At 37.2% G+C, this 27,796-nt stretch overlaps 2 protein-coding genes across 2 annotated transcripts in view; one reads left to right on the top strand and one right to left on the bottom strand.

Annotated features, from left to right (window-relative positions):
- Positions 1–27,796, top strand: part of LOC120417971 (F-box/LRR-repeat protein 16) — a 107,279-nt gene that overhangs the window by 28,856 nt on the left and 50,627 nt on the right. The gene's annotated exons all lie outside the window — the stretch shown is intronic.
- On the bottom strand, positions 470–3,219 carry LOC120417972 (phospholipase A1 member A-like). The gene is made up of 2 exons (XM_039580211.2): positions 2,707–3,219; positions 470–2,654 (listed from the first exon to the last, which is right to left on the bottom strand). Exons 1-2 carry the CDS (start codon positions 3,081–3,083, stop codon positions 1,829–1,831), a joined length of 1,203 nt encoding a protein of 400 aa, XP_039436145.1. The 5' UTR covers positions 3,084–3,219; the 3' UTR covers positions 470–1,828.

Below are 27,796 nucleotides of genomic sequence, written 5' to 3'. Positions count from 1 at the left end.
ATGTCAGCTATCCATTGCAGCTATAATTTCATGAAAATTTTCACAAAATCCGTAAATTTTTCAGTATTTTTAAAGTGCAATGTTTCTCATAAAAATACTCAATATAATTGTTATTGCAATATGGGTATCAAATGATCAGACTTTTCACATACATTTCGAAAGTAATAACATTTCTTTTTAAAAATACTCACAATTTTCACAAAACTCTGTTTTTTTCGAAAATGTACTCAAAATTTCAATTTTTGCAATATTTTTTGCATACATTACTTAAAATACTCAACTTTTTCACAAAACTACGTATTTTTGAAAAAATGGAATTTTTCATACATTTTGAAAATATAAAAAAATACTAAAAAAATCATAAAACTACAAGTTTTCAAAAAAATACTCAAAATTTCAGTTTTTACAATATAGATATCAAATGATCGGGATTTTCCATACATTAAAAAAATAAACAAACAAAATACACCAATTTCCACAACAGTACGATTTAAAAAAAAACTCAAAATTTCAGTTTTGAACTGAACTGACTAAAATTTTGAGTATATTTCGGAAATACGTAGTTTTTTGAATTTTTTTAGTATTTTCGGAAACATGAAAATGTAAAAATGTATGTATGTATGTAAAAATCCTGATCATTTGATACACATATTGTGAAAACTAAGAATTTAAGTATTTTTTCGATAAGACGTATTTTTGTGAAAATTATCCAAATCAAAAAATATTACTCTCAACATGTATGAAAAATCTCGATTGATTGATACCCACATTGCAAAAACAATAATCTTAAGAAAAATTTCCGCGAAAAAATGTATTTTAAAAATACAGGAAAAATGCGCATATTTGTGAAAATTTTCATGTAATTATAGTTGCCATGGATAGCGGACATTATCCCGATTCTAAAACACTATACATTTTTAATGTTTGGATAAATTTTCAATGTCTCAGTTATGCACGCCTCGGTTTTGCATCCCCAATAGGCGGTGCTAAACCGAGGCATGACTGTATCTTGATTTAACAATGGAAAACAAAGAACACTTTCAAAAATGTGTTTATGATTTATTTTAATTTTTAATGTTTGAAGGTGCATAGTTAGACTCGAATATTCTTTACAAACAAAATCAATTTTGTGCACCTTTATTCAAATATTTTTCAAAATTTTTGATTCCTGATTTTTTCTTGGCTAACTTTTAGACATCTTTCAATAGTTTAAAAATATTTGCAGCGATCTCATTAAAAAAAAACATTTTTAATCAAGTACCTACCTGAAAATAGAAAAACTTCAATTTGAAGTAAACACAGTCAAAACTGTAATACATTAAATTTAGTGGCTTTTTATACATTTTTAGACAACAATCCAAGTTTTTCATATATTTCTCAATTTTACGAAATGAATAATTTTGTTTTCTTGCACCATTTTTCAATTCAAATTATGAATATAGAAATCATAAGAATTAAATTCAAACAAAATTATTTTTTTAATTTGAACCGAAGGCATTTTAAAACAAAACAATTGGTTAAAAAAATACGTTGGGATTCGAGCTCATACACCTAGAAAATCATGCCCTGAAATGCTCGCAAAATTCGACCATTTTGTTACATTCTCATGGAGAGTGTCCAACCCTTTTCCCACCCTCCCCCTTTCATATGATAAAAATGTGTGTATTTTATTTAAAAGGATTTTTTTAATTGCAAACAAAAACTCTTTATTTTTCTTTGTTATTTTACAATAGACTTCTTCCTTGACCTAATTAAAAGTGTTAACTAACAGGTTATCGTACTCAATAAATCAACAAATAAGTAAAAACAAATAGACTGCTTTCAATCTTCAAAACATAATAAACGGCGCGAGTGCTGTGGTTCTCAGATAATAATCACCCCCAAGCTTAACGCTGTAGATTCCGGTCCGAGACATTCGATTGAATAGGCACCGGCCCGTGTTGTAATCTGTCCAACTGGAACACAAACGGGCGGGATACACGAGCAGAGGATTCATCGAGAGCCGGAACAAGGTGTATGCATGATAGTGACTGCAGAGCAGGATTTTAGCAAACTCAGCATCACCAGTGTTGATTGTTATTGAGCCACAGTTCGGTTGCGGAGACGATCCCCCGTTGACATAGAAGTTTTCATCACCTTCACCAACCGAGACACCTGCTGTACCTTTGGCGGTGATAATAAACTGTACGTACTTGGCATCGGATTTGTCCAGTCGGAACGCGAGAGATCCACCGGAAGGTGTCGTGAACAATGGTCCCGCCGGATCCAGTCCGTAGATTTGTCCCACATCTCCATTGCAATTGTGACCAATTTGACCGCAAATATGTGCCCCCATATCGTGACCTACCAAAGTTATTGTGCTTGGTGGCATGCCGAGCTCAATCATAATTTTAATAAATTTAGTAGCTTGGTCGGAAACGATCGGCGTATGGTCCACAGTTGCAGAGTACTCATAATGTGCGAGATTTGCCCAATCAACTGCGCAAACGTTCACATCCAAAAATGATAACGCGTCGTTAACCGTATCTTGAACCCAATGGCTCGTGTAGTTATCCATCCATCCGTGAATTATGAACATCACTGGCTTATTGGTATCGAGCTTCTCTTTTATATCGTAACTGTCCGTTTGGACAAGCCGTAATTCTCGGTGGTTCCTTAAAACAAAACCTCTTGATAAAACGATCAATCCACAAAATCTTAACTTACCTGTTGCCGCACCAAAATCGAACCGAGGTCTCCGCTGGTTCGTAATTCTCATCTGTTCGAAAGTGGTCCCCATCAATTGCAACGGTTAGCGCTAAATCGTTCATCAGGCCCGCCCTATTGGAATCCACACTTGATTTGAATTGCAGCTGCAGTCCGCAGTTGACGGTACTGACCACGGCAGACACGATCAGAACTGCTAGTGGCAGTGTTGAGAACGCCATTATCGGAGACTTCTGAGCTGACCTATTAATGAGGCACGAGTTACCGATCTGACTGTCGATCCATCGCTCCAAGGGGCAACATTTATATGAAGAGAACAAAGTCGTTTTCACCGGGAGGTGCCAGACGAGAATGCATTTTTGCACGTATGAAAGCATGTGTTACCGTTTCCAGCTATTAATGAGGTGAACCGAAGCAGATGATTGGGGTCAATTACACCGACAGACAAAACGTTTTTTTGAATAATGATGATTACTTTCAAATTTATTCTGACTTATTCTTAGGGACCATCCATAAACCACGTGGACACTTTAGGGGGGGGGGGTATGGCGATTGTCCACGCTCCATATAAAAAAGTTTTTTTTGTATGGACAATTGTCCACGAGGGGGGGGGGGGGGTTTGAGATTCCCGAAAAAGTGTCCACGTGGTTTGTGGATGGTCCCTTATTGCTTATAAAGCATTTGTAAGCAAGAACAAATGCTTCAAAATCAATAAACATGACATTTCGGATTGTTTTTAATAAAGTTTAACAAAATCGTTTGCTTTTCCTTGAGCTGAGTTTGGACATGATATTGCTTTGAAATTTTGTCGAACGTTGTAATCAATTATTGAGACATGCTACTTACTTAGTATAACCTCTGTGACTCAGTCATAAACTAAAAAACGTAGCTGAGATTTATCTCACAAGTTAAACATATTTCAGAATCGTCATGAAAATAAAATCAAACATTTAAACTTAAACTCTATTACTAAATTAAACATAATTTTGTAAAGTTTATTATTTCGGGAAATTGAGTAAACCAATATTCCAATAATACATTAGCAACGCCCTTAGGCACCTAGGTAGATGAAAGATATTAAGTTTTTTTTTATTTTGTCAGTTTCTTATAAGCATACTTACTTTAAAAATATGGGTTTTCGATTAAAAACGAGAATAAGTTGCTTCAAAATGTGTTGAAAAATCAAGTAAAATTAATAATACAGTAAACAAACGAAAGTTATTTTTCTTTGCTTGAAAACTTGATGGTTGAATATTACCTCTTTTTCGTTCTTAATTTTTGTAAAAAAAAGTGTAAATTTACATATTTTTCGTTGTAATATTGCGCTTTATAAAAAACAAAATCTATCAAAATTCCAACATTGATATATCCAAGATTTTTTTGAATGTGAAACATATAGTATAAACACAATAAAAAAAAACCACTTCCTTGTGGAGCTTCTATTACCTCTTGTAAATAGTAGAAGGACGTAACAGCTTGAAATTTGGAAAACGATGCACTTTTGTTTAGTTGTTCTATGTTTTATGCGAAATTATTCAAAAATATTTAAATATTGTGATGTAACAAGGCTAAAACAGCTGTCTCAATTCAATGACGGCATCGTAATTTCCCATTTTAATTAGACGAAAACTAGTTGAATCAAAGCTGTATCCGATCAAAATCAGCAAAACATCCGATGGTAAAATCGCATGCAAAAGCATGTTCATCGCCTTTTTTTGCAAAATCATGTAATATTGTATGAGAAAACGTGTACACAAAAAGTATGTACCGTCATCTGGAGCGAAACGGGACCCATGGTACGAAATGGTACAACCGTTTTAACCTGGGTGCTGAACAGTGGTTCGCAAAACGGCCTCAATTTGGAACTGTCAAAGTGAAACCAATTTACTGTTCGCCAAAAGTAGAGAGTATTGTTATCGATCATTAAAAATTGTTTTTTTTTTTGAAGAATCAAAAATTTGTGGCTTTTGAGGACCTGGAGTTGAAGTCAAGAAATTTTATGAAAGTTGAAGGCGCGATCTTCATTTTTTATAATTATGAATGGAAGTTGTTTATCGAGTCCAGGCGGTTTTATTCAACTAGAAGCTGTCTTGATTATTTGATTCCGTTTGAAAACCTGCTGGTTTAGTGAAAAAAAAATCTGTTTGTTGGATCAGCTTCGCTAGAATTAGCGATGTTTTTTCGCTTAACCAGGAAAAACTGCAGGAATCAGCCAGGGAAATTATCTGCGACACTCTCGTCACCCGTAAAAAAAAGAAAAACCTCTTCTAACCAATTGAAACTTGAAAACACACACAATGTTTCAGCAAAAAATGACAAAAACTAGACAAAATAAAACAAATAGAAAAAAATCATGCTTGTGCTTGAACAGTCTCCTTCTTTGTAGATGTAAACAAAGTGGGATCATTCGAAAATCACGTTACGCATTCTTTCTATTCATCACCCAGGTTTTAACCTTGTGACTGTAGGGGAAAGTGGGGCAAGTGTAACAAGCTAAGGAAATGCTCTTTAAAACCCATTAAAAACGTTAAAAAATCTGTCGGATTTTGCATATTCATCATATTCCAGGTCTCAACTAAGACTTTGATATAACAAGTTTTAAAAATTCCTTTTTTATGTGAAAAATTGATATTAAAATTTAAAATTTTCCATGCGTTCTACTCAACTAGTGGGGCAAGACGAACAACCGTTGGGGCAAGAGGAACAATGCATGAAACAACACGTTAATTTGCTAACTTAGATACATCAGATTAGAATGTATTTGAATCGTTTCTTTCATTTATAGATTAAATAATAATATTTTACTAAAAACTTGATCGTTTTTACGAAAAAATATTACTTAGATGAAAAAAAGGAAATTTTCATAATATCATTATATTTTGCATGGACAATTTTTTTTAACAATTTTTTATCAGTTTTTAAGTACTTTTATGTATTTTTTCCCAATCAAATATGTTGTTGCAGCAATTCGTATTTTTTCCACACTAAAAATCCATATGGTACACTTGCCCCACCTGAACAAGATTTTTTAAAAGCTCTCAACAAAAATAACTAAAAGTTAAATCATACTTTATAATAGGTGCAAGTCATTGGTAGGGACAGTACTGATCTAGGAAAAATAACATTTTGATAAAATGAGCCTTAAAACGAACCCTAAGCCTTATTTTGTACTATCCAAATATTATAAGAAAATAAAGGTTTTGAAAAATAATCATTAAATCTTATGCCCCGTGGCGTTTACGTAATTTTGGAGGTTATGTGGTAGTAGAATCAACTAATTGCATTGCTATCAACAATTCCTCATACTGGAAATAATCAAAATTGTAAAAATTACGGCGGTACGAGCGATTGTTCCTCTTGCCCCATATGGTCGTCTTGCCCCACCTTCCCCTACAACATTTGGATAGTTTCGTATAAAACAGACACAAGACATATGATGATGTGCATGCTTTTGCATGCGATTTTACACAGAAACTTTTACTGTGTACGAAACATTTGTCCGTGTGTTGTTATTAAGATTTACTCCAAATCAATTGAGGTAATTGACAAAAAGCTGAGTTTTGACCACCAACATAATTTTAATTCCTTTTTCACTGTGTTTGTTGAACAATTGTCAAGTTTAGTATTCTTCAAGACAAAAAAATACCTATACAAAAAGCACATCACAACCACCAATTGTTGTCAGTCTGACACAATTAGCACTGAGTGCTGAATTGGGAATGACACACGACTTGGGGCATAGTCCAAGAGGACACATCTGAGCCAACAAACCTTACAACCATGCAGCATCGGTTTGGCCATTGAAACCCTCGGAAAAGTACCAGGAGAGGGGACACGCTCTCGCTCTTGGGTAATGGAGCGCATAATAAAAATATCATCGAGACAGAGAGAGCGAGCGAGCAACTTGCGAGAGATGAAATGGAACCATCAGCGGGGGTGATTTATTGCTTCGATTCGAATTTTGGCAAAATATCAAACAACAGTCTGCCAGCAGCAGCATCAGAATCAGAAATCGAGCCAGCCAAAAGTCGTTGATGTTGGCGGCGATGCAAAACAGGGGGAAAACTTTGTTGTTTGTCCTTTTTTTTGTTGGCTTCTTCTGGCCTTGTCAGAGGAGATGACGTGGCGACTGTTTTTGTTGTTGGTAGAAAAAGTCACACAAACATGCTCACATACACTTTCACGGAGTAAAATAAATGATGCTTTGCTAGACAAATCAGCGGGATGATAAGTCAAAGAAAGGTTACGTCAGACTGTTTAGATACGAAGAAAAAGAAGGACAAAAATCAATTGAAGGAAGAAAAGCTTTTGTTTGGTTTCTGAGAAAAACAGACAGAAGAATGCGTATCGATCAAAAACATTAAGTTTGTTATTGCACGTATTCCCGAAAAGACACGCGGCATACCAGCCTCGAAACGACGCGCCGCACTTTCGACAAAAAAGGTCAAAAGGTGAGGCATTGTGAACTGCACAAAATGGCGTTCTTAACTCAATTTGGCCCAAAATGCACGTACGACAAGTTAGCACGCTGTCAAATCCCATACTGTGCGTTTTGTTTTTGTTGATCTTATTCTTCGAATTGCATGGCATTGTTGCCGGGAATGTTTTTTTATTGCACCAAAAGTGCTAGCAACAGTGTCTGCGGCACATTCTGAAATGCCGCGCGGCGTGTACCTTCGAGAGAAACGGACAGTATTCATAACGGAGAAAATCAACTTTATAGCTGTCAGCACCAATCACAGAGTTGAATGTACGAGAGTATTGCACGGCGGCGAATATCCATAATGACACTTAGAATTTTACCGACCTCTGGATTATGAGCCCAGTGCGCGGTCCGATTGATCCGCAGGGGTGGGATCAAATGATATTTTTTTTTGCTTATTCGAAGGTATCGGGACAGCTTTCAGCTGATTCTGTGAAAAATATTTCCATGATTTTTCAAGATGTTTTATTGACTTCTGACATAAAATATAAAAAATAATAATATCTATATACGGTACATTAATTGAACATAAAGCACCACGCGTCTCCAGCAAAATTCACTGGAAAGTCATTTCGATGAATATGCCATTAGGGTGACAAGAAATTTTTTTTGAAATTTTTTGAAAATCTGAGGATGGTTTTATTCTTTAGGCAATAATAAGTAACTGTGCCAATTCTGAGCCAAATCGGTTAAGGTTAAGGGGTTGCTTTTTATCGTTGAAGTTTATATGGGAAAAATCGCTAAAATGTATGGGGAAAAACATCGCTTCAGGATTTTGGCAGCAGGTGCCCAATATTGACAAGCCCAAATGCTCAATATTGACAAGAAAATTGTTTGAGTTTTGAGTTTTGTATTGGCCCAATACTAAAAAAATAGAGCATAAAATATCTTAAATAAAATAAGCAAAGAAAACAAATTTTAAAGTAAAACTTAAATATTTAAATACACGCCAAATAAAAAAATACAAAGGATAAAATTTATTTTAATGACCAATAGTTGATCAAAATGATCTTTCTTAAAATCGGGAATTAAACAAACACTACTCAGTAAGAAAAAAATTGGGCAATAGAATAGCCAGTTAAGCAGATGTTTGCTTAAGACATCGAAGCGGTGAGCAAATACAATCTCAAGAAACAGATTTGTAAATTGTTTTGCAAGGATGGCTGTTCAAAATAAATGGAGATCAAAACAAAATAAGAAAGTATAATTTACTAAAAATATCTAGAATTTACTCAGTATAATAAAGCATTTGCAAACATCATTATGACAACAGTTTTAAATTTGTCATAGAATATGAGAGTTTTTCTTTCAATAAGTTAATATTTTGTTGTATATGAAATGTGGTAAAAAAAATATTTCATAAACAAAACCATCCACTAATTCTTGATAAATTGGCTCGAAAAATGTGCCATTATCTAAACTGGAACCTAAATTGATTGATTTCATATACGCTATACATCAAATCAACTTGGTGCACCTTAATGCGGTGCACACTAAATCACCACCGCAGATAGTAAAATGGTGCATTTTTGTCCGAGATTTACGACCATTATAATTGCTACGAGTGCCATAAGGACTATGTTGCCACCCCCCTTTGGAATGTGTTATCGCCACCCTTTCCCAACATACAGTGGTCAACTGTTTGTTATTTACGACCAAACCCACCCCGACTTGCCGCTGCTGCTGGTCACGTGAATGTGGCGATTTTATTGCGTGTGCCTACACGGTTCTATTGCTCGCACAATTAGTATTCCGTGTCTACCTCCTAGTGGCTTTTACAAATGGTCTGGTCTGGTTTCATAGAAGCCACGTGTGAAGATTGACCTTGCTATTTACAAAGAAATATGATACTCATGTGAAATTGCGTGTTATCAGGATGATCTTTTGGAATGATGTACGATGAAGTCAAGACAACATTATACTCTAAAATAACTTTTTATGAAATAGTCATAAAGATCATTCCTGTACAGATATTTTCATCGGACCTGCTCTGACACCTGACTGTGGCAACACTTTTCCACCAGGGGCTTGCTATCATGGCGCCCACATCAGGTGACGAATGCTTAAACCGATTATCTCCACGGACACCGGAACACGAACGTACGACCCTCGGGGGGTGGGGTCGGTTATGGACACACACGACGTGCTCACTTGTATTAGAAACGGCATTTGTTTCTCGCTTTTTGTGTGGATGTCGCAATGCTGAATGGGTTTTGGTCAAGTGACCTAGAAATGTTAAACTGGCCTGTAACTTCCGACGAATGTGTTTACCCATTTTCTCGTGGGACTTCATGACTTTACCATTCACCGCTCTAACAACCTGAGAGAATAGTGTTGGCTCTGTAGTCCTGCAGATTAACTGCTAATTTGACTAGGGAAAACATTTTATGGAATGTAGGTCGAAATGAGCCTAATAAGTTCGAGTAGAGTCAAATTAAATATTTTCACTTTAAAAGATACCGTTTGTTACAATTTTCTAAATACTATTTAACCCCACAGTACCTCTTCATCGCAAGCTTGCAAATACAGGAGGTTGACCACCATCGCGGTTGATGCCGTAAAAAGCGCCATAATTAAGTTGGCTCTGTCTCGTACCGGGTTTGTTATGAACCTCAGAAGCAAGATAAAAACTAGTGCGTCCATCTTGGGAATTCCCGGGACAAAATTTCCGGGATTTTTCCAATACAAATTTTGGTCTGGAAATTCAGGGTTTTTTTTTTGTGGAAAAAGATGAACAACGATAAAAATAAAAATAAAATATTAGTCTATGTCAAGGGTTTTTTTAAGATCCTATAAGATTTTGTGTTTCACATGTTTGTAGAACCTCTAGATATCAGCAATAATTTGACTTAGACATTTTTTAATTAATTTTCCCTTTTTTATTGAAAATTACTATTCATAACTTTAAATTAAACAAATAATAACATATTAAATTATTTTTCATGAAACATCTTTGGCAAATCAAAACGAGTGTATCGAATCAAGACACCTGTTGAGTGTTTTTTTTTTTTGCATAATGTTTTGATTTTTTTTATTGATTTCGGTTAGAATAGGAATAGAAGAAAACAATTAGTAAACCGATCTCCAAATTAAGAGCTTTAAAATCTCCTGAACATATTTAGGCTGTAGTCCCGATTTTCCTCAGTTCGCCGTTGTGATTTAAGATAATTTGTAAAATATTCTTTATGTAAAACATGAATTTTTAAGCTTATCTAAAATTTTACATCTATAATTTTGTTTTTTGTCTTTTTATTTGATATTTTAGACATTTAAAAAGTTCAAAAAAAATTCTAGTCATGGCATATAAAAATAATCAAAAATATGTATTTATAAGAGACTTATTTCATTTTAATCACAATCACATAAGATTAGAAATTAGATTCGAAACAAAAGCACAAAAAAAGAATAAACAAAAAACCTTGCAAGCTATTATAAAACTTCCATCCTTTGTTTAAATTGAAGTGATTGAAGATTGAATTACCGTAAACCGGGGTGACTTTGATAGGATTTCAATTTATTTTTGAAATATTTTCCAACAGGTAAGGTTTTTCTCAAGATTATTATTTTTAAAACATGTACTGGGGTAGGCCACACAAAGTCCATGCACTATTTTGGAAAAAAAGTTTTTTCAATAGTGTTTAGAAAAATAGTTACGTTAAAAATTCTTAGTTTAAATTCCGGGGTGACTTTGATAGTCATAGTTTTTCATATTTAAAGTGTTCAAACTTTATTTGTACGTTAAATGTACCATCACTAAAGTAGCTGATATAGTTTTTAAGAAAAAAAAACAATGTTTATACTTAGTTAACTAAGTTTATAAGCTTTTTATTAAAATACTAATAAATTTTACATAAAATTGTTGAAAAGTAGGAATTTTGCCTGAAATTTGTTAAAACTAGTTTCGTTTATAAAATTATCGATTTATATTGCATTTTAAACTGAATACAAAGCATGAATAACAAGTTTTCACATTTTACATGAAATTTGTTCAACTGAAATTGTCTATAAATTTGGAGATTTTTTTTAATTGTGTTTCAAGGACACATAATTTTTATTATTTACAAACTTATTTAACATTCTCCAAGTGGAAAATTGTCCAAAGAACCCGAAAATGCATTCCGTTTTCCGATTCAAAATCATGTTCATTGAGAAAATCATGACACTTTGAGAAGTTTTAAATAATGGCTTTCATCAACATATTCTTAATTATAGTTAACTAACATTTTAAACATTTCAAAATTTTATGCTAAGTTCTTCTTGAGGTACTTTGAACACTTCTCTACCACGGTCAGTATGATTCTGAACCATTCCGTACGTATTTTAATTGAACTCTTCATTTTGCGGAAAAATCGCAAACCTATCAAAGTCACCCCGGCTATCAAAGTCACTCCGTTTTATGGTATCACCAATGAATAGTATTGAGCTAATTTGACGATTTTCAGCTTGAATAACATGACAAATATAATTAAAACATAGATATTCTTGCTGTTTCCAAATTTCTCGGGATTTCAAATATATTTTTCCCGTTTCCCGGGAAATTCAAAACCTGGGAAAATTGGACGCCCTAATAAAAATCAATATTTACCCTGCAAAAGAAAGGATGTTAGGAAGTGTTGAAGACAACACATTCGTGTAGAATCTAGGCGGAGGTGAAGGATATTTTTTTAGATGATCAAAACAAACTGGTAAAGGATTAAATTATTTAAACAGTATCACTTGAAAACAATACATTATATCAAAATTTTACAATCGTAAATTTGAAATCGCAAATTTGATTTTACTACTAAAACATATGTTTGAACCATAATTGAGTTTTATTTAATTTTGCTTTAAAAATCATGATTTTTTATTATCTTGTTTTGAAATGCGTGTTTGATTTCAGAAACTTTTCTTCAAGATTGCATTATTTTTTTTATAGCAGCAATTTCCTATGAAAACAGAACGATAAAAAAAAGTTTTCCGATAGGGCCCAAATTAGATCCGTCATCTACGCCGTGTTATGGTGATCCGAAAAATGGTAATTTTCGACATTTTTTACAAAAATACACATTAAAACCCAATTTCAACCGAATGAAAAGTGTTTAATTGGGCTTTAGAGAAAGATAGTTTGCAGTTTCAAAAATCTAGCCTAATATTTGAAAAGGTCGTACAAATACTTAAAATGCTGTTTTGAAGATCTGGGAACCAAGTAGCATACCTAAAATTATTTTTATAGGATTCTTCGAAAAAATTTACATAACATTTCCTAAAATGGTGGAGTTTTATATAAAACAATTTCGGGATACTATTTTTGTAGATTAAAATCCAGGTTTTTTGACGCGCCGCGCGTCGTTAAACAGATAGTTTATACTATTTTTAAACAGTTCAAAAATGTAGTTTAACTTTTCAGCGTTCACTTTTCAACTAACTCAATTTTCACTCATCACCACCATGAAAATAGTCACTTCCACCGAAAGACTACCGACCACCAGGCGGCACTCTAGTTAAATTGCACAAAATAGATTCAATTCATGTCCGGAGTCTCTGGCAGCACGGAGTAGAACCAGAATGTCGCAGCACTTTTCGCTCTTTTCCCTCTCTCGCGCCGTTAGTTTATATCGAAATTCAATTTCCTGTGCCGCGGTGAGGGCAAATTTCGCTGTCGGGAAATCAGCTTCTTTTTTTCCGTCTAATGGAATGCCCGGTACTTGGTCTTTTTGTGGCTTTCAAATATTTCTGCTCCATTTTGCCACTCCATTTAGAGGCAATCAGGCTGCGAACGTCATTGCTTCTAGTGCTATTAGCAAGATTTTTTTTTTTTTTTGCAATAGGGTAATTCTCCGCCAACTCACACAGCAGTTGCCCCGACCCCTCTTCGATTTGCGTGAAACTTTGTCCTAAGGGGTAACTTTTGTCCCTGATCACGAATCCGAGGTCCGTTTTTTGATATCTCGTGACGGAGGGGCGGTACGACCCCTTCCATTTTTGAACATGCGAAAAAAGAGGTGTTTTTCAATAATTTGCAGCCTGAAACGGTGATGAGATAGAAATTTGGTGTCAAAGGGACTTTTATGTAAAATTAGACGCCCGATTTGATGGCGTACTCAGAATTCCGAAAAAACGTATTTTTCATCGAAAAAAACACTAAAAAAGTTTTAAAAATTCTCCCATTTTCCGTTACTCGACTGTAAAAAATTTTGGAACATGTCATTTTATGGGAAATTTAATGTACTTTTCGAATCTACATTGTCCCAGAAGGGTCATTTTTTCATTTAGAACAAAATTTTTCATTTTAAAATTTCGTGTTTTTTCTAACTTTGCAGGGTTATTTTTTAGAGTGTAACAATGTTCTACAAAGTTGTAGAGCAGACAATTACAAAAATTTTAATATATATACATAAGGGTTTTGCTTATAAACATCACAAGTTATCACGATTTTACGAAAAAAAGTTTTAAAAAAGTTGGTCGTCATCGATCATGGCCGTTCATGGTCACCCGCGACAGACACGGACGACGAAACAAAGAGAAACGCAAAAAGTAACTTTTTCAAAACTTTTTTTCGTAAAATCGCGATAACTTGTGATGTTTATAAGCAAACCCCTTATGTCTATATATCAAATTTTTTGTAATTGTCTGCTCTACAACATTGATACACTCTAAAAAAAATTGATACACTCTAAAAAATAACCCTGCAAAGTTAGAAAAAACACGAAATTTTAAAATGAAAAATTTTGTTCTAAATGAAAAAATGACCCTTCTGGGACAATGTAGATTCGAAAAGTACATTAAATTTCCCATAAAATGACATGTTTCAAAATTTTTTACAGTCGAGTAACGGAAAATGGGAGAATTTTTAAAACTTTTTTAGTGTTTTTTTCGATGAAAAATACGTTTTTTCGGAATTCTGAGTACGCCATCAAATCGGGCGTCTAATTTTACATAAAAGTCCCTTTGACACCAAATTTCTATCTCATCACCGTTTCAGGCTGCAAATTATTGAAAAACACCTCTTTTTTCGCATGTTCAAAAATGGAAGGGGTCGTACCGCCCCTCCGTCACGAGATATCAAAAAACGGACCTCGGATTCGTGATCAGGGACAAAAGTTACCCCTTAGGACAAAGTTTCACGCAAATCGAAGAGGGGTCGGGGCAACTTTTCCCGATTTCGTGTGAGTTGGTAGAGAATTACCCAATAATGTTATGACATTTTTAGTGGTTTTGTACGCTTAGTTCTCGTTTTTTGTCGTATTGAAGCAAAGATAACTTTAAGAAATATTTAAACTCAACCACATTCAACAAAAAGATGCATCCATTTGTCTGTGCTAGATCGGTGCTAGAATACGGCTTGTCACATTTCTGCCCCTCTTACGCCCCATTGATGTATTTTCACAAATTAATCTTCGGTTTCGGTCGTCATACCTGTCAAAAGTCGGGGCAGGGAGGGCGAACGAAAAATTCCAACGGCCGGAAGTTATTAGTGGTGGAAGGCGTTGAATGCGCAAATGATGGTCAGTTTTTTCTTCGTGTTTGGACTTGACGTGTGGTCGAGAAATATTCATTAATGACTTCGACGATTGGACGTTTCAATTTCGCGTCACCACGATGGAGGTTGGTTTGATATAGCACACATATACTTTCATTAGCGAACCCGTGATCATTCATTTGTACTTAATTAATTTTATTGACTGGTTGAAGGCGCGCTTGTTAATTACATTTTCATGATGGATCGATTGGATATCATATTTCATGCAGGACTTAATTTATTATGCCTGTGGTGATGGGTTTGATGTGAATTCATGATTATTTTGTTTGATTTTTTAAATATTTAGACGTATCATGTAATGTAATAGAGAGCTACAGCATTAGCGATCTCTATTTCAAGATTCCTACTCGAAACTAGTTTTCCGATGGCTTGAAACGGTGAGTTACAAGACAGTTTACTTAGATTTGAGTACTGTTCGCCAATTTCTTGCGGGCAGATATTCTAATGCATTTTCATTTGTGTCAAACCATAGTCAAAATTTAAACAAAACCTTGTTTGGACTTTTATTAACAAAATTATACCAACTCAATTTCACACAAAAAGTGCCAAATTAAATTCAACTTTTTCTGATCAAGTTCAAAATTAGTGGGGAGATCTTTTTTTTTGTTATCATCATCTGATCGAATCATCCTGCTCTCTAGTGCAGTTATCAATGATTCGTGAGCAAACCAGGATACTCTTTAACATAATACTCATCACATGTCTTATAGCAGTTCAATTCTAATTTACACTCCAAGATGATATTAAATAAGGTTACAAATTAAGCTCTAATATAATTTTAGAACCCGTTTGTAGAAGTTTTTTTTACCAACACAGCTTTATTAATTTTCCCCAAATTTCAACACGATAAATCAAACAGTGCGATCACCGTGTTCGCCATCAAAGAGAAAACCCCCGCACTTTTAATTAGCACTATCGCGTGCCGCCTGTGTTTCGTGTCGAAGTTTATACCAAACACTCTACAAAAGAGCCCCGGGTTCCTTTATCAAAGCTCACCAGAGGACACACACAAAGAGTATCTGCGCGAACTTGCCCCGGACGTCGCGGCTGGTTGGAAGCTAAATTTTACAACTTGGTCCTTTCGCGTTCAACAGCGACGACGTTCCCAAGGATTCCCCGTAGGGTGGCGGTGAACTTTGTCGTATCGTTTTAATTATATGGGCGGGTAGCTATTTTTAGTCACACCGTTGATACTAATAGATGTTGACGACGGAGAGGAGCAGTCTATGATATCCTATCCGGAGCCGATTCCAGTTGGGGAGGGTGAATGTGTCTTCCAACGAGCCGGCTGGCTTTCTTCGAGGTTGACACCGTTAATTAACACGCCATGAGTTGTAGCTTCGCCCAAGGAGTTGCCATCGGAGTATGATTTTTGTGTGGGTGTTGAGTTGGCGTTGTTCGGGAATACATGGAGATAACCAGTTTTGATTAAGTTGATGAGGAATACTTGGAGGTTTGACTGAAGATGCGTCATTTGGGTGGTTATTAATAAGACGGGTTGTAATTGGATTATTTTGAAATATTTTGCCTGTGTAGAACAATTGCGTGGTGACAATTTTGGGTCAAATTCAGAAGCAAATTATATGAAACTTAATCCAATTATTGAATAAGCTCCTGTTTTTTTTTATTCCCTTCCTCATCTCAATGATGATTCTGAGCGCTTTGTGTGTGGTGGGATATTGATCAAAATAATTGCACTTGATTATTCTGATCTCTGTCCGTCTTGGGTGTCATAAGTCATTAGCTTAGCTTAGCTTAGCTTGGTTGACCGTACTCTAGCCGAGCATGAAGCTCGCAATAGCTAGGTTGGCGCCGATAAGGAAAATAAATGCGTCAGGAATGTGCCGAATGACACATCACCATTCATTTGTCCTTTTGGTCGACTCCTCACGATCAACGGGGGAAGCGGGGGAGGGATGTGATGATTGGATACCCTATAGAGATGCCTAAGAACTTAGACGACCTCCAAGATATCCGGATTTGGAAGCGGAAAGGGTTTGAAGGGATACTTCACCGCCGAATGAAGTAGTGGGCATTGGTTGGAATATATCAGTAATTTGAAATGCAGTAATAAATAAGTACGAAATCAGAACGGGCTCACCAAATTGGAATCAGGTCCTGGTCCATTTCAGTTTTTAAGACATTTGAAACACGAACTTCCAGCTTTCATTGTAGGTAATGATTTCATTGTCTGTGACTTGAACAGCTTCCAACGATGATTGTCTTCGCTTGTTGCTGCTGGGTTGAGGGATTCCGCCCAGGATCTTGCCATGCATTCAGAACTATCAAGAACTGTTCTTTAAACTCTTCACTGATTAGATCCGGAACCACTTTTAGCTTTTGGAACGAAAAAAAATCAATGGCAAAAGCAGCAGCAAAAACTTTGACGTCTTTCTCTGATCGTAGACTACTTCGATCATCCAGAAATTTAGTTCCGTCTTGGTTGTCATAAGTCATTATATAAAAATCATTATGTTTAGCTAGGTACTTCATAAAGAGGGGTACTTGTATAAAGAGGGAGGGGGGTTGTAAGAAAATGTTATACATATTGAGACGTCATGTCATGATCATGACCTTTCCAATGAGCCCAAAAAACTGAAAATTTTACAACCTATCAAAATTTATAAGCACTTAAGTGTGCACTTAATGCAACCCATCGTTGGATGGGTAACCTTTCTAACGCGTTGAATAGATTGAAGGTCTGACAACCCTATCAAAAATTATGAGCACTTAAGTGTTATTTATACACTTTTTGGAAGCCGGATCTCAAATATTGTTATGAAAACGTTGCCTGGAACAATCATGCGACATATCGGTGGGTAGGTAATCTTTTCTAACGGGCCCAAAAGATTTAAATTCTGATAACCCTATCATAAGTTATAAGCACTTCAGTGTTTTTAATACACCTTTTTGATACCGAGGCTCAGATATTTTCATTAAAATATTGTCCGAATCTACCATGCGAACTATCCTTGGATAAAGATACAAAAGAAATGAGTATGAATGAATCCTAACCTTATGCTTAGGATTAGTGAAGTTTCACGATTTCGCGGACAGTGTGAAATTCATTAAAAATATCTTCCGTGAAATCCCGCGAAATTTTTAAATTTGCTTAAATCAAAGCTTTGAATAACTACTTTCAACAACCCAGTCACGAAATATTTAAGCATAGCTGGTTCTGTCCGAATCCTGCTAGAATGGTCGAACATTTCTGCTAGAATGCTGTAAGAATATCCAGCTTTGTGAGAACTCTGCTCTAATCCTGCTAGAATGTCGTGACTAGAAAATATGCCATCCAAATGCCTTTTTATGTAAATTATATTTGTTGATAAGCGTAATATTAACAGTTCGTCGCCGTCGTGCTAACTTGTCGTACGTGCATTTTGGGTCAAATTGAGTTAAGAACGCAATTTTGTGCAGCTCACAATGCCTCATCTTTTGACCTTCACAGATCCCCAAAATTCGATTTCAATCCTGAGATATTCAATGAAAACCAAAAGAGCTCCGAACTTTTTTGTCACTTTTCATATGAAAGAAGTTTCAATCTTGTCGTGCTATCTTGTCACTCCCTGAAAATTGATGTAAATGCGACAAAGGGCAAAGAGATTTCAGGTCAGAACGTGTTTGACGCACGTACAAGTTAGACTACCGTAAACATTTGTAATTATAACTCCGGACTCCAGCAACCAACTTCAATCAAACTTCGAGACAATGCACATAATGGTCAGCCAAACAAAACGTGTTTGTTATTATTTACATTGCGTGCTTTCGTTTTTGTTTATTCATGGTCAAACATTAAAACGCGTTTTTCTCGGAACGTCGAAATGGCGAGTGCGACAAGATAGCACGACGACGTCGAGTTGCAGTCAAACAAAATTTAGAAGTAAATAAGAATCATAGTAGATAAAAGCATTCAGAGATCGCAATTCTGAGCATGGATTGTATTTTATCGAATTTTCTTCGAAAACTTACTAAGTTAAATCATATTTTCATTCCCAGTTATTGAAAGTAGTATTACAAAAGAAATGAGAAGATTTAAACATGGGTTATTCAAGAAATAAATTGTTATTTAAAAAATCTGGCCTTAAAGGAGCCGGGACCGTGGTGTAGGGGCAAGCGTGGTTGCCTCTCACCCAGTCGGCCTGGGTTCGATCCCAGAAGGTCCCGGTGGCAAATTTTGAGACGAGATTTGTCTGATCACACCTTCCGTCGGACAGGGAAGTAAATGTTGGTCCCGGTCTAACCTAGAGGTTAGGTCGTTAGCTCAGTCCAGGTGTAGGAGTCGTCTCCCTGGGTCCTGCCTCGGTGGAGTCGCTGGTAGGCAGGTGGACTAACAATCCAAAGGTCATCAGTTCGAATCCCGAGGTGGATGGAAGCTTCGGTGTAAAAAGAGGTTTGCAATTGCCTCAACAATCAAGCCTTCGAACACCTAGTTTCGAGTAGGAATCTCGCAATCGAGAACGCCAAGGCAATGCTGTAGAGCGAATAATTTGATTTTTTTTTGTTGGTCTTAAAGGAATAATTAAGATTTTTTTTTTGGGTCCCATGATTTTTTTTTTCGAAATTAGATGTGGAGGTTGTAAATTTAAAGAATTATTTTTTATTTAATATAATATTTTTGCATTTTATTTTTTATGTGAAACTTTTTAAGAGAGAGAACATGTTTTGCAGATCATAGGGTTTATTCATATATTACGTCCAGAGATTTTCGGGATTTTAGACCCCCCCCCTCCTCCCTCACGCATTTTTCCTTTACCTTTAACATCGGCTGTCACAAACCCAAGACCCCCCCCCTCCCCCTATTCTTGGACGTAATTTTTGAACGAACCCTTATCATAAATTTGTTTTACATATTTCACTCTAGATGTTCGCACAACACAGAAAAAGTTATGTTAATATTCATCAGGAAATGGTGACAGATTTTTTGACAAAAAAATTTGTAATACTGCATCTAAAAATGATGAATTCTAGATTAAATTTGCAAAAGGCATAGGAAATCCATGACACATAGCTTTGTTTTGAAAATTTCCTTTAGAATTTCCATCAGTTTCTGGTAAATATTCATCAGGTTCACATTTTTACAATTTTGACTATTTGTTTAATCAGTTATTTGTTTTTGAGCAAAAAATAGCCATTTGAAAAAAAAAGTTTTTTTTTGCCTGTTATGGACCCCCTTTTCCACTGTAGGGAAACTGTTATTTTTATACCAAATTTAACCGATTTTTGACAAAGAACTTTGTCCTAAGGTTTCTATACGTGGTGTCAATCCAAAATTTTCGCGAAGCGAAAACGTTACGTGACGAATTCCCCTCTCGGCAAATTTCCTCTCTTTTTGGTGCACGCTGGTTGGATGAACGAACGTTTCCCAATCAGTCGATCGAGAGACGTGAGATTGATGTATCTAAAATCTCCCCCACTCCACCTCATAATTTTCGGATCGTCGACGAGCCAACAAAACTCGGCTCGGTCGGTCCCGAAAATTCATTCTATTGCTGGACGACGACAAGGACACATCAGAAGCAGATGGCCTGGTGGCCCAGTAGCAGACGGCCTGGAGGTCCGGGAGCAGATGGCTTGGAGGCAAGGACCAGCTAAGACATGCCGGTCGCGTCGCGTGAGTCGATCATTGGAACTGGCCACCACCTGGAGTGGCCGGAGGCCCCGCGGATGTTCCGATGGGGGGACATTTGCCGGACCGTAAGAGTTGGGGCAATATGGGTATCAAACTTTATGGTTTTTGATACTGGACATGAAATTTGACATTTTGGCAGTAGTGGCCACCACCTGGAGTGGCCGGAGGCCCCGGGGATGTTCCGATAAGGAGACATTTGCAGAACCATAAGAGTTGGGGCAATATGGGTATCAAACTTTATGGTTTTTGATACTGGGTATGAAATTTGACATTTTGGCAGTAGTGGCCACAATCCGGAGTGGCCGGAGGCCCCGCGGATGTTCCGATGGGGGGACATTTGCCGGACCGTAAGAGTTGGGGCAATATGGGTATCAAACTTTATGGTTTTTGATACTGGGTATGAAATTTGACATTTCGGCAGTAGCGGCCACAATCCGGAGTGGCCGAAGGCCCCGGGGATGTTCCGATAAGGGGACATTTGCGGAACCATAAGAGTTGGGGCAATATGAGTATCAAAATTTAGGGATTTTGATACTGGACATGAAATTTGACCATTTGGCAGTAGTGGCCACCACCTGGAGTGTCCGGAGGCCCCGGGGATGTTCCGATGGGGGGACATTTGCCGGACCGTAAGAGTTGGGGCAATATGGGTATCAAACTTTATGGTTTTTGAAACTGGGTATGAAATTTGACATTTCGGCAGTAGCGGCCACAATCCGGAGTGGCCGGAGGCCCCGGGGATGTTCCGATAAGGGGACATTTGCGGAACCATAAGAGTTGGGGCAATATGGGTATCAAACTTTAGGGATTTTGATACTGGACATGAAATTTGATGTTTCGGCAGTAGTGACCACAATCCGGAGTGGCCGGAGGCCCCGGGGATGTTCCGATGGGGGGACATTTGCCGAACCGTAAGAGTTGGGGCAATATGGGTATCAAACTTTAGGGATTTTGATACTGGACATGAAATTTGACATTTTGGCAGTAGTGGCCACCACCTGGAGTGGCCGGAGGCCCCGGGGATGTTCCGATAAGGGGACATTTGCCGGACCGTAAGAGTTGGGGCAATATGGGTATCAAACTTTATGGTTTTTGATACTGGGCATGAAATTTTACATTTCGGCAGTAGTGGCCACAATCCGGAGTGGCCGGAGGCCCCGCGGATGTTCCGATGGGGGGACATTTGCCGAACCGTAAGAGTTGGGGCAATATGGGTATCAAACTTTATGGATTTTGATACTGGACATGAAATTTGACATTTTGGCAGTAGTGGCCACCACCTGGAGTGGCCGGAGGCCCCGGGGATGTTCCGATGGGGGGACATTTGCCGGACCGTAAGAGTTGGGGCAATATGGGTATCAAACTTTATGGTTTTTGATACCGGACATGAAATTTGACATTTCGGCAATAGTGGCCACAATCCGGAGTGGCCGGAGGCCCCGCGGATGTTCCGATGGGGGGACATTTGCCGGACCGTAAGAGTTGGGGCAATATGGGTATCAAACTTAATGGTTTTTGATACCGGACATGAAATTTGACATTTCGGCAGTAGTGACCACAATCCGGAGTGGCCGGAGGCCCCGGGGATGTTCCGATAAGGGGACATTTGCGGAACCATAAGAGTTGGGGCAATATGGGTATCAAACTTTATGGTTTTTGATACTGGGTATGAAATTTGACATTTCGGCAGTAGCGGCCACAATCCGGAGTGGCCGAAGGCCCCGCGGATGTTCCGATGGGGGGACATTTGCCGAACCGTAAGAGTTGGGGCAATATGGGTATCAAACTTTAGGGATTTTGATACTGGACATGAAATTTGACATTTTGGCAGTAGTGGCCACCACCTGGAGTGGCCGGAGGCCCCGGGGATGTTCCGATAAGGGGACATTTGCCGGACCGTAAGAGTTGGGGCAATATGGGTATCAAACTTTATGGTTTTTGATACTGGGCATGAAATTTTACATTTCGGCAGTAGTGGCCACAATCCGGAGTGGCCGGAGGCCCCGCGGATGTTCCGATGGGGGGACATTTGCCGAACCGTAAGAGTTGGGGCAATATGGGTATCAAACTTTATGGATTTTGATACTGGACATGAAATTTGACATTTTGGCAGTAGTGGCCACCACCTGGAGTGGCCGGAGGCCCCGGGGATGTTCCGATGGGGGGACATTTGCCGGACCGTAAGAGTTGGGGCAATATGGGTATCAAACTTTATGGTTTTTGATACCGGACATGAAATTTGACATTTCGGCAATAGTGGCCACAATCCGGAGTGGCCGGAGGCCCCGCGGATGTTCCGATGGGGGGACATTTGCCGGACCGTAAGAGTTGGGGCAATATGGGTATCAAACTTAATGGTTTTTGATACCGGACATGAAATTTGACATTTCGGTAGTAGTGACCACAATCCGGAGTGGCCGGAGGCCCCGGGGATGTTCCGATAAGGGGACATTTGCGGAACCATAAGAGTTGGGGCAATATGGGTATCAAACTTTAGGGATTTTGATACTGGACATGAAATTTGACATTTCGGCAGTAGTGGCCACCACCTGGAGTGTCCGGAGGCCCCGGGGATGTTCCGATGGGGGGACATTTGCTGGACCGTAAGAGTTGGGGCAATATGGGTATCAAACTTTATGGTTTTTGATACCGGACATGAAATTTGACATTTCGGCAATAGTGGCCACAATCCGGAGTGGCCGGAGGCCCCGCGGATGTTCCGATGGGGGGACATTTGCCGGACCGTAAGAGTTGGGGCAATATGGGTATCAAACCTAATGGTTTTTGATACCGGACATGAAATTTTACATTTTGGCAGTAGTGGCCACAATCCGAAGTGGCCGGAGGCCCCGCGGATGTTCCGATGGGGGGACATTTGCCGAACCGTAAGAGTTGGGGCAATATGGGTATCAAACTTAATGATTTTTGATACTGGACATAAAAAGTTGCATTTCGCCATTATCTGAAATTAAGCAGTTAAAATATGCTAATGCTAAGCAGTTAAAATATATTGCTTATTAGGCAGGAAGTAATAAATAGACTACTGCAATGCACATTTTTTTGTGCCACTGTGAAAATCTGTTTCTGGAAATTTAGAATAACTATCTCGTAATCATTAAGAGCCCTGTAAAGGGTAGTTTTTAATGTCTGCTGTTCAAATTTCCTTTACTGCCGCCGATTGCTTGCAACAGCCTTGCAAAAACATTCCCGCATCTTGGTAACTTTCGAGTGGTGAAGGAAAGTAAATTGATTTCACTTCGATTTCTATTTCAGCTTCACTTGCAATTTCCGTCCCCTTAGTTCGATAGGACGGTTATTATAAGGGGGAATTTGGACCGGACATTCTAATCGAAAATTTCAACAATCATCTTGCAAAGTTCTTTGTCATACTGGTCATGTGTAACATAACCACCTGCACCTTTTTTTTGATGTTTTGATGCATGGTGTAGGTCTAATGATAGATATAATGAATAAAAGATGGATTTCGCTCATTTTTCATCATAAACAAATATGTTTTGTTAACAAATTTGGCTTAAAACAACAACAAAAACCTAACCGATATTTCCAAAAAAGATCAAAGAAATCTTTTCAAAACTACTGTAAACATAAAAATGATAAAAAAAGTAATTCTGATGTATTTTTTCCATAATAATGACATAAATAGTTGACCGAAATAAAACAATAGATTTGTTTACAATTTGTTTTGTCAAACGTTTTGTTATTGATTTATTATTATAAATTATCAATTCAAACTTCAATTATGATGCTTCACTTATGAACATTTAACTATAGTTTTGATTTATTATAAATTTTTACGACTTCAGTATTTTTGGTACTTTTAACATGAAAACAGCAATATTTGTACTCATAATTGAAAAAATATGCGATTAGGTTGTTTACAGCAAGCATTTATTGTATGTTTAAGAAAAAACTTTGGCTAAAATATTGCTGTATTGGACCCCCCAAATTTTTGCTCGAAAAGAGCAATTCTTCGCTTTATTTTAGTTATGTTCCATAAATATACATTGTTTCGACTTACTGAAGTTAAATAATCAGTCAAAAAATGATTGGATAATTAATTCAATCATAAAATAAAAAAAAATGTTTTGTTGTGGAAATGCTAGTGGCCATGGCTGATTTCAGATGTCGAACTCAAAACACTTTTTTTTTACGAAAACGACGATTCATTGTTCAAATTTTGACTACATTGTTTTCAATGGTGCTGAACATGCCAAATAAAAGATTTGCAGACAAAAACACGCTTGGAATTGTGATTTTATTGTATTTTTCATCAAAAATTCATCAGAGGGTCCACTATAGGAAAGGGGTCCACTACACGGAGAAAAAAGAGTTCCCAAAATCGCGAAGAAGCGTTCATGAAAATGGGAACCTCGAACAAAGTGTTCAAATCCCATGGCACGATTTTGAAAAACGTACCATGGAATTTGAACACATTGTTCGTGGTTCCCATTTTCATGAACGCTTGTTCACGATTTTGGGAACTCTTTTTTTCGTGTAATGGATAACGTACCTTAAGTAACGTTCTTACTTTGACATGAAGTCAGTTCATTTTGCGTCATTTTACCTATCGTATGTTGAATTAATTAAAAAAAAGTAAATTTGTTTTGTAGATCTACATTATATTTTGCAAGTTTTACATTTTTAATAATTTAATTTTTTGAGATTCTAGAAACAAAGTTGGCTAGTAAAATTCTGACGAAATTTTATTTTCATACAAGACAGGCTGCAAAAAGACGTGCACATGTTTTGAATCACTCAAATCCTTCGTGACGTTCGCTGCCAAAACCAGAAAAACAAAAATCAATTTTCCAACATTTCATGTGCAAATTTCCTCCGACGGGCCAAATGCGGATGCCGTGTTCAAAAGTGACACAGTAATCTGGTCGCATTATTGGCACATGTTTCGACATCGAGACGATTGCCAGGGGCACGCGACGTGTTTTTCCTTAAGCCTTCAAAAGTTCCACAGGAGGTTGGGGCTGGGAGGAGGAGACTGAAGTGCAATCCTGGTCAATCTGGAGAAAACACGAACCTTGGAACGGATCCATAGCTGTGATAAAACGGTCAGTGGAATAGTACCTTTTCCAACAATTTAAGAATTCTAATTTGAATAAAGTCGAAATTTCAAAGTTCGTTATTATTTTAAAAAAACTTTTTAAAAGCTATAATGCAATAACTATGTTGCTCATGAGATAAAATTACAAAAAAAAACTGAAGGAATATGTCTTTTTACCCTTTAAAATATGAAAAAAGCATAAAAATACTTTCCCAGCGAGTGGATAGCAGACAGTTTCGATTAAAAATGCGGCGCCCGTCTGTCTGCGTCTGCAGTTTTCCCAGCATTTTCCACCACCTTCCTCCTCCTCCCCCAACCCAACATTGCCAGACTGATTCAAATAAATGTGTGTGTTTGTGCAAGCCATTTTGTTATGTATACAGTGGCACTATATTCATTGTGCTGCTGCTGCTGCACCCGCGACAAGCATATCAAAAGCCACGTGCACAATTTTCCCCATTGTGAGAGGGGGGCGAGTGGGTGGTATCACCTCCCCCCTCCCCTCTTCTTCTCCCTTTATGCGAATTGTTTATGTTTATAATGGACGATATTTTTGCTGACTTTTTGCTGTGCAAATAGCAAACACACATTCCAGTGCGGAATTGCCATATTTTTTTAGGATTTTTTTTTTCTCTCGTTTCGTTTTCTGATGATTGGAATGAATGTTTTTTTCACCAGGATTTCGTTTTGCGTGTTTGCCGTCTATGTCGATTTATTCGATTTATGTTGGCTTCGGTGAGCAATGGAATGCAAAAGCACGAAAAAATGTAGGTGAACTTTCATTGCCATGCAACGATTAATGTGATTTCAGAGAGGAAAAAATAAACAGAATAAATTGATATTCTATTTATGTCGCATTAGCGTGATCTGTTTTGCGAAGAATATTTTAAAATTGATAAACTTTTTTTAAAGTTTTTTTTGTGTTGATTACTATAGTTTCATTTTTCAGTACAATCCAAACTTGATTATCCGAAGTTTCGGTTATCCTATTCAATTACCTAATACCAAGCTATAGGGCTAACAATTTGATTTTTCAACTCATTTTAAGAGCAAAACTAGATAAACTGAAATGTTTAAGTTCTGAAATCGCATTTATTGTCAGTGTCCTGCTTTTGATACATATTCTCAGAAGATTGGTCAAAAATTTCGATTGATTTAGTGCAGGGGTGGCCAAAGAATGGCCCGTGGGCCAAACGTGGCCCGCGAGGTGATATTTTGTGTTCCGCGGACCCATTTTGAATGATCATGTAAAATGGCCCGTTGATTACTTGTTTATTTTAAACTTTTATGTGCTAACCTTTTTTTTGTGAAAAAAAAAACTTATGATTTATCAATGAGTCTGATTTACGATGCCTTTCCGTCGGGTCGTGTTTTTTTCGCGTTCGTCGTCGGTGTGCAATAACAACAAAACCTTATCATACCATTTCAGCTCGATAAACATTGTAACTCGTCGTTCGCTTCGTTAATCAGTACCCCACTAAACATCAATGATGTAAAACTCGTAAAAATATCTCAATTAAAAAGTCAGACTGTTAAATCCTTCATCGTTTAATTACAAATAATTTTGGTTCTATCTTTCCACAGCCGGCAGTCTAAGATTAAACCATTTCAATTAAAAGTTAACAGCCGATAAACGGGAAATGTCTCATCCGCAGCATCCGATTGCTTGCCTTGAGAATAAAACATAATAACTTTCAACAAACACTATGATTTTGGGTCGCATCATCATCTTCTATGATGAATCCTGACCAAACACCCTATCCTACTAACAAATTTTCAGGTTCCTGGCGCTTGTGGGGTGTAAGCACAGAGTAAATCAGCTGCCCTATAGTAGCAACCTGCGCTAACTAACATTCCCGTCCCTTAAAATCGAGATCTACAAACTGACATGGCAGGCGCCGTTGGTGGCCAATGACTGTTACCTATTCGCAACTGATCTAGTTTTAGCAATCATGGTGTTTTATCTTTTCGGCGCATTCATACATGCTGTTGATAAGGGAAACACCACTAGATCATCGAAGCCTATGGTCAGTAGTGTTGAAAGGATATTACGGTTCTGTTCAGCAACGGAGGGGCAACCATGGGTGGTCTGTCATGCTCATGCTCATGCTCATAAAAAAACTTATGATTTATCAATATTTTGATCCCCACATTAGGATACAAATAATTTGTTCAAAAAAAAATATAATTAAAACAATTTCACACGTTTCAATCTAAGTGAAACTAGTAAACATCGTCAAAATTAAAATCAAACATTTTTGAAAATATTTAAAAAAAAACGTAACTTAATCCACCAGAAGGTGGTTGCTGCCTTCCTCCTAAAAACCTTGCAACCACACACTACGAAAGCATTGGCTAACGCTTACTTAGTAAAGA

This window comes from Culex pipiens, chromosome 2 (genome assembly GCF_016801865.2).
Source record: "Culex pipiens pallens isolate TS chromosome 2, TS_CPP_V2, whole genome shotgun sequence".
NCBI classification, from domain to species: Eukaryota; Metazoa; Arthropoda; class Insecta; order Diptera; family Culicidae; genus Culex; species Culex pipiens.
Note: the sequence above shows the minus strand (reverse complement) of the source record. Positions and strands in the feature narration are given on the sequence as shown.